The sequence below is a fragment of the Sus scrofa genome, chromosome 13, assembly GCF_054392235.1.
Source record: "Sus scrofa isolate SSC_HxYL_T2T_F1_AM1 chromosome 13, Sscrofa_HxYL_maternal_Yorkshire_Landrace_v2.0, whole genome shotgun sequence".
Taxonomy (NCBI): Eukaryota; Metazoa; Chordata; class Mammalia; order Artiodactyla; family Suidae; genus Sus; species Sus scrofa.
In genome coordinates this window covers 135681261-135693087 of record NC_139395.1, presented here as the reverse complement: position 1 = coordinate 135693087, position 11827 = coordinate 135681261, and the positions used below count along the sequence as shown (strand labels likewise).

Below are 11827 nucleotides of genomic sequence, written 5' to 3'. Positions count from 1 at the left end.
TGCAATGGGTTAAGAATCTTACTGCAGTGGCTGGGGTCGCTGCAAAGGCACAGGTTTAATCCCCAGCCTGGCACAAAGGATCTTGCTAAGGCTTGGATTCAGTCCCTGTCCCTGGAATGAACTTTCATATGCCATGGGTATAGCCATTAAAAAAAAAAGTCACTTACCTATTAAAATTATTTTTATTTTGAAATTATTAGAACTTAGTTAACTAGAAAATAATTTTCCATGTTCATTGTTTTTCTTTCTTTCTTTTTTGCTTTTTTTTTTTTTTTTTTGCTTTTTAGGGCGGCACCCACAGCATATGGAGGTTCCCAGGCTAGGGGTCCAATCGGAGCTACAGCAGCAGGCCTATACCACAGCCATAGCAATGCAGGGTCCTTAATCCACTGAACGAGGCCCGGGATTGAACACGCAACCTTGTGGCTCCTAGTTGGATTTGTTTCTGCTGCGCCACGATGGGAACTCCTAATTGTTTTTCTTTTTTCTTTTTTTTTTTTTTTTGTCTTTTTGTCTTTTGTTGTTGTTGTTGTTGCTATTTCTTGGGCCGCTCCCGCGACATATGGAGGTTCCCAGGCTAGGGGTTGAATCGGAGCTGTAGCCACCGGCCTACGCCAGAGCCACAGCAACGCAGGACCCGAGCCACGTCTGCAACCTACACCACAGCTCACGGCAACGCCGGATCGGTAATCCACTGAGCAAGGGCAGCGACCGAACCCGCAACCTCCTGGTTCCTAGTCGGATTCGTTAACCACTGCGCCACGACGGGAACTCCCTAATTGTTTTTCTTGATGTGAATACTTATAAGAGGAATTTCCTATCTTTAATGATCATTATTTTTATTATGGGGCCTTTCTGAATCTCTATTCTTCTATCACAATAGACTTTGTAAGTTCTGTGGTTAAATATATTTGACTGTATGATACTTGGCTGCATGTGCAAAGTATTCAGTTTTTTTTCCAGATAAACTGTTATTTTAAATGTAATTCTTGTCTTTTTTGTTGTTGTTGTTGTTGTTGTTGCTATTTCTTGGGCCGCTCCCGCGGCATATGGAGGTTCCCAGGCTAGGGGTTGAATCGGAGCTGTAGCCACCGGCCTATGCCAGAGGCACAGCAACGCGGGATCCGAGCCGCGTCTGCGACCTACACCACAGCTCACGGCAACGCCGGATCGGTAATCCACTGAGCAAGGGCAGGGACCGAACCCGCAACCTCCTGGTGCCTAGTCGGATTCGTTAACCACTGCGCCACGACGGGAACTCCCTAAATGTAATTCTTTAATTTCTTAAGTGGAAAAACATGCTAGATTTAAGTATAAAACAATGTATATTGCTAACTAGGTTTTTTTATTTTGGAAAAATAAGCAAATGGTTTTTATTGTCCAGGTTGTGGTAGTAAGTGATATTTTTAACTTTGGTAACCTTTGATAAAATTGATATTAGCTTTCTATTATGAGACAGCATTTCTCTTGTTTTCTCCCTCCTCCTTTTCCCCTTTTCTTCCTCTCTCCCTCCCTTTTTTTTGGCTAGAATTGTAAATAATCAGTATATTTTTTATTTTATACATCTTGCATACTTAACTGATACTGAATTTCCTTGAAAATTGATAATGTGTAGATAGGTTTCACATTTGAGTACTGAAGATTGTCTTGCCTAATCTTTTTTACTGACCATTCAAGTTTGCTCCTTTTAAGTAAGTCTTAAAGTAAATAGACTGTACTACATTTGAGTGCTGAATCATTGTAGTTGTCACATGTTTTTGCTCTTAGGAAGTTACCCACTGGGTTTGTAGTAGAAATAGAGACAATCCATCTGGTTTTTCTTCCACCTCAGCTTTCTATCCACCCTCTCATCCCCTATAAAATAATTCTTTGCTGGTTAGATACCTTTTTTTGTCTTCCTTAAGTTGATAGAAATTTATTTAAACCTTTGAACTGTACTCTCAAAAACACCTTGCTTGGTGCCCACTTGTGGTGTGGGAAAAGGGAGTGGGAGTGTTACAGTTCTCCTAGATAGGCTTGGGAAAAGTACAGGTCTGTGTAGCCCATTCCAACTTGCCTCTAGGGCAGTCTTTGGGACTATAGAATTGAGTACATCCTCCTGAGTAAAAGCACAAGTGTTAAGATTTATTCTAGGCACAGTGAGCTGACAGAGAAGTGGTCAGAGCTCATTATAAGTGCAAGAAAGGGGAGGGTACTTATCAGACCTTGTAAGAGTGGAAGTGCTTATTAGTTGGCCTAGCAGCAACTCTTACTATATATTCTCTGCCAGTTATCAGTTATCACTAGCCTTTTATGGTGTTGGGAATGGGTAGCTGCAGTTCATTTTCTTAAAATATATTGATATTGCCCCATATACTGGAAATTTAAACCAGTTAAAACAGTTTCTCTTTGCATATACATAGACATTATTGTATACTTCTTTTTTTTTCTTTTCTTTTTTTCTTTTTTTGGCTACACCTGTGGCGTGCAGAAATTCTTGGGCCAGGAATCAAACCCAAGCCACAGCTGTAACCAGAACCACAGCAGTGGCAGTGCTGGATCCTTAACCCGTTGAACCATGAGGGAACTCCTTATTAGATAAAATTTTATTTCACATAAGGTATGTGAAGTATATACTTATATACTTAGTTGTTAGTTTTTTGGATAAGACTTTTTTATCATCTCCTCAATTTTCTAATATCTTGTTTTCTGACAAGAAGTCATTAATAGAGTGAACAACTCTTTTTGGCTTACAGAAGTGACTTAAACTGTTTTTCCTTCACAAATCTGATTCACGTTTCAGGGAACAACACTGGATTTATTTGTTTAAATTAAAAAAATTTTTTTCCTTTTTTTTTTTTTTTTTTTTTGGCTTAAGTGTGCAGTAGCCTGATGTGGGATCTCACTTCCTAGACCAAGGACTCAGGCAGGGCTGCAGTGGTAAAAGCACTGAATTCTAACCACTAGACTACCAGGAACTCCCTTGATTTTTTTTTTTTAAGTATAGTTGGTTTACAATGTTGTATTTATTTCTGCTGTAAGCAGTGATTCAGTTATATGTATATATACACACATGATTTTTAAATATTCTTTTCCATTTTAGTCTATCATAGGACATTGAATGGTTATCTGTGCTATACAGTAGGATCTTGTTGTGATAATCTTCCATATATAATAGCTTTACATATGTTAATCCAAACCTCCCACTCCATCCTTCTCCCCACCCCCCTTCCCTTTAGCAACCACAAATCTGTTCTCCTTGTCTGTGAGTCTGTTTAATAGTTTCATCTGTGTCATATTTTAGCTTCCACCTATAAGTGATAGCATATGATTTTATTTGTCTTTCACTTTCTGACTTCTCTTGGTATGATAATCTCTAGGTCCACCCATGTTGCAGCAAATGGCATTATTTCATTCTTTTTATGGTTGAGTAGTATTCCATACTATGTATGTAACACATCTTCTTTATCCATTCATCTGTTGATGGGCATTTAGGTGGTTTCTATGTCGAGGCTAGTGTGAATAGTGTTGCGTGTATCTTTTTGATTTTTTTTTTTTTTTGATCTAGATGTATGCCCAGGCATGGGATTGCTGGATCATATGGTAACTCTACCCTTAGTTTTCTGAGGAACCTCCATACTGTTTTTATTGGCTGTACCAGCTTACATTCCCTCCAACAGGGTAGCAGGGAGGATTTAATACTGTATGATAAAATCCCCAATAGCCCTTATTGTCATGCTGCCTCTAACTTTTATGAGAATGGGAGAATACCGAGGATGTATTATACAGAGAAGTTATATAATGTTTAATTAAAAAATAATTTCGAGGAGTTCCCGTCGTGGTGCAGTGGTTGGCAAATCCGACTAGGAACCATGAGGTTGTGGGTTCGGTCCCTGCCCTTGCTCAGTGGGTTAACGATCTGGCGTTGCCGTGAGCTGTGGTGTAGGTTGCAGACGTGGCTCAGATCCGGCGTTGCTGTGGCTCTGGCGTAGGCCGGCGGCTACAGCTCCAATTGGACCCCTAGCCTGGGAATCTCCATATGCCGCAGGAGCAGCCCAAGAAATGGCAAAAAGACAAAAAAAAAAAAAAAAGTAATAATAATAATTTCGAGGAGTTCCCGTCGTGGCTCAGTGGTTAACGAATCCGACTAAGAACCATGAGGTTGCAGGTTCGATCCCTGGCCTTGCTCAGTGGGTTGAGGATCCGGCATTGCCGTGAGCTGTGGTGTAGGTTGCAGACGCAGCTCGGATCCGGCGTTGCTGTGGCTCTGGTGTAGGCCAGTGGCTACAGCTCTGATTAGACCCCTAGCCTCGGAACCTCCATATGCCACTGGAGTGGCCCAAGAAATGGCAAAAAGACAAAAAATAAAAATAAAAAAAATAATTTCCAGGGTGTAGGAGTTCCTGCTATGGCCCAGTGGGTTAAGAAGCTGACTGCAGCAACTTGGGTCACTGCAGAGGCACGGGTTTGATCCCTGGCCCAGTGCAATGGGTTAGAGGATCCAGTGTGGCCACAGCTGTGGGATAGGTCACAGCTGCAGCTCAGAGTCAGTCCCTCGCCTGGGAACTTTGTGGCCATAAAAAGGAAAAACAAACAAACAAACAAACAAAAAACAAAAAAAAAACCCACCCCAAAAGAATTTCCAGGATGTGGCCTGTAGTTGTTATACTTCTAGGTTAATCTCCAACACTTTGTACAACATTATACAATGGTCATTGATAATCATAGTGGCCCTCAGATACTTCCTTGTTCTTCAGAGGATTAAAATATATGTCAGTATACTATATCTCTTAGATACTGTATCTCTTATGTATACTGTATGTCTTAGAAAGATATACTTATTTTAAAAATAGATTTCAATGACAAGTTGAAATCAAAGTGGTTTCCTTTCAGTTAAACAGTATATTAAAATTAGACAGGTATCTTCCTTGGCATTTGGTCTCATTATGGGGTTGTTGCAATTAAATAACATATCTTGAGAAGATTATTTTTTAACAGGGAAGACTCCTAAACATGTGAGAGATTTGTTGCATGATGTGATATGAGTTATCTGGTGTCCACAGGTGGTGGTTATTAGTATAGTAACAGGAAGTTAGTGAATTTATAGTTTCCCAATTTTAATTGAGAACAGAGGTTGAAATTTTAATCTGTAATCCTAAGTAATAACATATTTACAGAGAGAGAAGAGTATGGCTGACAGATCAGACTCCAGGGTATAAATATTTTTCATATTGCAAGAGATAGGGTTGGTTTTCACATTTGATTTTGCATAGTCTTCTTTTTACTCTGTCATAGGTAGAAATATTTATCTCTTTGGTAATCTTTTTCCTGAAAACCTCAAAATGTTTATAAATATGTATAGCAAGCAGTGTGGTTTATTTCAGAAAGATTACTAAGACTCAGATTCATGAGACCTTTCTGTTCTTGTCCCATTTCTGCTAATAATAACCTGGGTGGCTTTTGAACAAATTCCTTATCCTTTAGGTCTGTTCTCTCATCTGTACCATCAGGGGAGTGAGGTTTGTGATCTGTCAGTTTGAGCCAGATCAAAAATGCTGGGGTTCTCAGATATGTTGCTTAAATGTCACAACAGTCTATTAATGTATGCCCTACTCACGTGCTTTGCCCCCCTTCGTTTGCAGTAATAACTCAGGAGAACCCAAATATTTCACTGAGAGGTGGAATTACGACTTGCAATGGGGAAGAATAATAGTGGGGAGGCTGAAATTACACAGGAGACCAGCTTGGGTGAGAGGGGAGAAAGAAAATGTCCTTTGATACTGGGAGAGAGTAGAGGGCCTAATTGCCTTGCTTTGTTTTGCTAAGGGTTCAGGTCAAATGAGAAATGAATGTGTCAACACGTGGTCAGTGAGAGGAGGTCATTATAGTAGAGAGGCTGGCTAGAGAGAGCCTTTGCTACACTGAGGCTAAGGGAAAGAGGTGATTCTTTCAAGGTAAAAAAGAGAGAATCCTATTAAAAATTACCTGGGTTGGTTGTTCATATTTCACCACTTCTGATTTGACTGAAAATGTGAGGCAATTCTGTTGACAATTATTTTGGTTCCTGAACATTGTGAGGAGAAATGTAGAGTACTCATAATCTATTGGTTTCTCACATTTGGTAAAAATAGCAAGAAAACAAGGTGGGGGAGAGAGGTTGGGGAGAATTGTACCCCATATCCTTTATAATGTGTTTTAGGGCAGCAACAAATACCTGTTAATTGCATTGTTTCTCAGGGTCTCTTGAGGAACCTGGCTGGCGAAATAATGTCACCTTCCTCCCCACCACTCCTTCAGCATCCTCTTACAGCTTTGCACTTGGTTAGAGTTTTGAGAGTAGCTATATTTCCCTTCTAGAGCCTTTTATACATGTTTGCAGGACCCACTTGTAGGAGAAATGCCTCTGTCCTAGTTTCTTTTCCAAAATGATACTAATTTTGTGTTTTAGATTTTTTAAAAATTTCTTTCTGATTACTAGATCAAAAGTAAATGTGTGTTTGTGTGGTGTGTCTTTTTAGGGCCACTCCTACTGCACATGAAAGTTCCCAGGCTAAGGGTTGAATCAGAGCTGCAGCTGCTGGCCTACACCACAGCCACAGCAACTGGGATCCAAGCCATGTCTGCAACTTTTACCACAGCTCACAGCAAAGCAGATTCTTAACTAACTGAGTGAGACCAGGGATTGAATCCATGTCCTCATGGACAGTAGTCGGGTTCCTTACCGCTGAGCCACAATGGAAACTCCCCAAGAATAAGTCTTGAGCTAAATGTTTTAATATTTTGTGAGGAAAAGGTATTGGTACGTGATTTAGTCAGCAATATAGAAATACTTAGTATTTTGTGATTTTTATACAGAGTTTCAGTTTATTTTCTGGTTTCAATAGAACAAGTTGAAATCATCGCAGAAGGATAAAGTTCGTCAGTTTATGATCTTCACACAATCTAGTGAAAAAACAGCAGTAAGTTGTCTGTCTCAAAATGACTGGAAGTTAGATGTTGCAACAGACAATTTTTTCCAAAATCCTGAACTTTATATACGAGAGAGTGTAAAAGGATCATTGGACAGGAAGAAGTTAGAACAACTATACAATAGATACAAAGGTGAGTGCTTGTGACTTTAAATATTTCGAACCAGGTTTTCCAAAGTTACATGCTTCTTGTGAGAAATCAGATAATACAAAGAACATTAATTGGGTGGATGTGTCCAACAGAGCTTTTTAGATCTTCGAATTACTTTAAGAAATGGGATAAATTTTTTTCTTCTGTGCAGTACAATTTCCTCTTAGCCTCTTCATTTCCTCTCCCTTTGTCCCCTTATTTTTACTTCCCCATGATTCAATTTGAGAATGTGGGCTGGGGGACTAGGTTTTTCCCCTCATTTCCTTTTTCTTTTTCGTTTCTTTTTTTTTTTTTTTTTTTCGTCTTTTGTGTTTTTAGGGCCACACCTATGGCATATGGAGGTTCCCAGGCTAAGGGCTGAATTGGTGCTACAGCTGCCGGCAGCCACAGTAACACTAGATCCAAGCCGCATCTACGGCCTACACCACAGCTCACAGTGAGACCAGGGATAGAACCTGTGTCCTCATGGATGCCAGTCAGGTTCATCAACCACAACAGGAACTCCCTCATTTTCATATAACTCAGCTGATTTCAAGAAAACCTGCCAAATTTAATGTTTATTTTTCTTTTAAAGGCCATACCTGCATCATATGGAAGTTCCCAGGCTAGGGGTCGAAACAGCAGCAGCTACCAGGCCATGCCACAGCTACAGTGATGCCAAATCCAAGCTGCATCTGTGCCTTATACCACAGCTTGTGGCAACACCAGATCCTTAACCCATTTGATCGAGGCCAGGGGTCGAACCCCACATCCTCATGGATATTAGTTGGATGCTTAACCTGCTCAGCCACAACAGGAACTCCCTGTGCACATTTTTTATTCCTAGAGATGTTGGCTAATCATGTTTGACAGCAGTGTATGAGTGCTTCTTTCTCCTTGTATTTATTGTTACTTAAATTTTTTGCTGTCTCAAAAGTAAATATTGATAGTTTTTTTTTTAACTTGAACAGCAGATGTGTGTATTGTGATTAGGATTGAATTGCAGAGGTAATGGTTTTTCTGATACTCTTATTTATTTATCAAATGAATTTATCACATCTGTAGTTGTATAATGATCATAACAATCTGATTTCACAGGATTTTCTGATACTCTTTTAAGTGATTTCTGTAGTGAAATGAACTTTAAGAAAAATAGTATTTCTGTATATAATACTGTTTAGAATGTCTCTGTAAAATATGGATATGTTCAGTAAAAATTCTTTATCCCTGTATAGGAATGTCTGATTTTTTTGAATGTTTATAAATATGGGACATTTTTCAATGAAAAAAGTGAGACTTTTAAAAATCAGGTGCCTCTTTGGATATATATCCTGCTGTTTTCCTTAAGAATGCTATTTCACGGGCAGAGTGACTTTAAATATTATAGGGGGAAGATATCTGTTAGAGTAATATTGCCTTATGTTTTTGTCTATTTTGATCATTTTTTTTTAATGAAGCAAAAATCATTACCTTTTTCAGATTCAGGAATAGCATAGTAAAATAAAACACTAATTTAATATTGTATTGTTGTTTTTAAAGATCCTCAAGATGAAAATAAAATTGGAATAGACGGTATACAGCAGTTCTGTGATGACCTGGCACTCGATCCAGCCAGCATTAGTGTGTTGATCATCGCATGGAAGTTCAGAGCAGCAACACAGTGTGAGTTTTCAAAACAGGAGTTTATGGACGGCATGACAGAGTTAGGGTGAGTATAATTACCATAGGAAATTAGGTATATTACTATGGGAATTACTGTGGAATTGACATTTGTGCCCTATAAATAGAAATGGGCTAATATCCTAGTTCTTTCCCGTGTCAAGTTATCTTTGCAGTTAGTGCCATCTATTCTATATGTATTATGCTTTTGTCATTTGTTTCTATGGGAGGTTCACTAGTATTACTATTACTATGCCTTAGGAGTTCTCTTGTGGCTCAGTGGGTTAAGATCTGGAGTTGTCACTGCAGCAGCTCAGGTTGCTACTGTGACACGGTTTTGATCCCTGTCCCAGGAACTTCCACATGCCACAGGTGTGGCCAAAAAAGAAAAAAAAAAAAAAAACCCATGCTTTAATATTTGAAATATTAAATTTCATTGATAATTGAAATGAGCAAGTTTTAAATTATTTCCTAAGGTGAGGCTGTGAACTCTGAATTTATAAACTCCTAGAATTTTAAAATCTTGACGTATACCTTGATAGCTTATTAGCTAAATGTCTTAGGATAAATACATTGAGAAGTCAGGTAGAGGTTTTACCTGTGGCCTCTAGTTGTCTGTGTTTAATGAGGCCACGAAAGTATTTAGTGTGTGGATAGGTAACAGGCTGCCCTTTGAGTTTTTAGTGGGTGCTTTTGAATAATAACAGCTAAACATTTGTCAAAAATTTATCTTATTTCAGGAACTGTGCTAGGTAAGAACTTCACCTGTGAGAGAAGTAGTGTTTATATCTGCATTTTAGAGAATAGGAAACAGAGGTAAAGAGGAAATACAGAGTTAGGTGGTATGCCAGAATTTGAACTCAGACATGCTGATTCTTGAGCCTAAGGGACATTGTAATCAGTTACCGTCCAGACAAGACATGAAAACCTTAGCAGTAATTTGAACAAGGTAAATTTAAAAAATTTTTATTGTGTTAAAGGAGTAAAGGAAAACTCTTAAGTATAACAGAGATGGCAGTTGCAAGAAGCTGCCACCACCCCTGAAGCTGAGGAAGGTAAACAAGGAAGGAACCTAGAAACTTAAGAGGATCCCCACAAGGCTGAGATTCGGACCCCAGAAGACAGTGTGTGGCTACTGCAGGAGCATGATGCCTCACCTACCTCTCTGGTGGAGAAGCTAGCTGCGATTTACTCCCAGCACTCTGAAATCCTTGCTCTCTGCAGAAAACAGACTGGCATAAGAAAAAGTTCCTTCATCCACCCTTTCCTTGCCCTCTGTTGGTAGAACCTAATAGTGAGCCAGCTGGCCAGAAAAATGAAGTCTCACAATTTGTAGTCTCCTGCAAATAGTCGCAAAGTAGAGGAAAGAAGGATGGGTTTAAAGCTGAGAGACAATAAATTAATAACTGGCTTAGACACACTATGTTCTATGACTAGAGCCAGCCCTATCCAGAACTTGCTGGAATTTTCTGTGCTAGGACAGGTTTCATTAGGACTCACTTTTTTTTTTTTTTTTTTCATTTGAAAGTGAATTCATGCTAAATGTAATGAATGTCAAAATCAAAATTTTAATTTACAAACTAATGATCTGGGAGACATACTAAAGAACATAGAAGGAAAATAAAATAATAAATGATTTAAAGGAAAAAATGTGGAATGATTGGTTTGCGGAATCTATAACAGACTCTTTCTACCTTAAGGCTGCTGTGTGGAAAGTAGGACTTAGCACTTGGACACTTTCAGCTCCTTGGAAGTTGAATGCTTTGCAAATACGGAAAAAGCTTAATATTGATTTGAGATAACTTCAGTTAGAGTTGATTAGAAGCTCAGCTGATGTTTATCTTGATACTTTGTATATAACAAAGAGTAGGTTTTCAGGAGGAATGCTTTCTCACCTAACCAAGAGACTGCTTTCAGTGTATTTGGAAGCTAGACATGTGATTTGTTTCCATGTGAGGATATCTACTACAGTTTAAGCTGGTGATTGTTATGCTGATAGTACTCCTCTGTCCATTACAGCTGACTTCTACAGTTCGGGTGTGTTGACAGTCTAGTGAGTTACATAATTAAAAGTAATGGCCCATTTCTTTTAAAAATAGTAGCTTTTTCTAACATTTAATCACCCCAGATCTTTATTCCTCCACCTGACCCCCATACTTGTTAGTAATATAATGTAAAAAGATGACATTTCAATGGATTTTTTTTTAAAAAAGAAGTTCTATGACATAAATGTAAGCTGTTGTGAAGTAAGTAAGTTCTTAATTTATAGTGGAAAAGTTTATCTTTTATAAACTTAATTTTACAATATAGATGTGACAGCATAGAAAAACTAAAGGCCCAGATACCCAAGATGGAACAAGAATTGAAAGAACCAGGACGATTTAAGGATTTTTACCAGTTTACTTTTAATTTTGCAAAGAATCCAGGACAAAAAGGATTAGGTAAGAATTTTTTAAATTATATGGTATTTCAAATATATTCATATACATTGACAGTGTCACTTTTGTTTGTAATAGAATGTTCTGTGTTTTGAACATAAAGTTGTTATCATTTAATAAAAATGAGAAAAAATGAACTTCTAGTTATTCAGAAAATACCCTGCCCATTCAGTAAGACTTTGGATATGATATGTGAACCACTGTTTTTTTTTTTAAGAACTACAGTGCAGAAATAAGCAGTTGTTAAAATTCCATTGACATACGTATGTACATTTGCATGTTTGTTTGTTTGTTTATTACCCAGAAGATACTGTAGCACCTTAAGATGATAAGTTATTTCACTGTGGATCTGGCAAAATGGCATTGTAAACTTTCTACGTCATAGAATGCCAGATAAATCTATTTGGTATGATTTATTTGGACACTATAAGAGAGAATAAAAGGGTGATTATCATTCATAATCTTAACCAGAAATAGCCATTATTAAAGGTTAGTTCAGGAGTTCCTGTTGGTGCTCAGCATGTTAAGAGCCCTACTAGTATCCATGAGGATGCAGGTTTGATCTCCTGCCTCACTCAGTGGGTTAACGGTCTTTCATTGCCGTGAGCTGTGGTATAGGTCAGAGATGCGGCTTGGGTCTGGTGTTGCTGTGG

General features: G+C 38.4%; 1 protein-coding gene across 8 annotated transcripts in view; it reads left to right on the top strand.

The window, feature by feature from the left end:
- The window catches only part of DCUN1D1 (defective in cullin neddylation 1 domain containing 1), a 69124-nt gene that overhangs the window by 40907 nt on the left and 16390 nt on the right, over positions 1 to 11827 (top strand). For 5 of the 8 annotated variants that reach the window (XM_084990429.1, XM_084990430.1, XM_003358695.5 and 2 more), the window contains 3 exons: positions 6864 to 7080; positions 8617 to 8785; positions 11047 to 11177. In XM_084990429.1, coding sequence (XP_084846555.1) covers positions 6906 to 7080; positions 8617 to 8785; positions 11047 to 11177 — 475 coding nt within the window. In that variant the 5' untranslated portion in view covers positions 6864 to 6905. Of the gene's footprint in view, positions 1 to 22; positions 3583 to 4164; positions 5728 to 6863; positions 7081 to 8616; positions 8786 to 11046; positions 11178 to 11827 lie in introns of those variants that run through there. The other 3 variants (XM_084990428.1, XM_084990427.1, XM_084990426.1) reach the window with 3 other exon arrangements.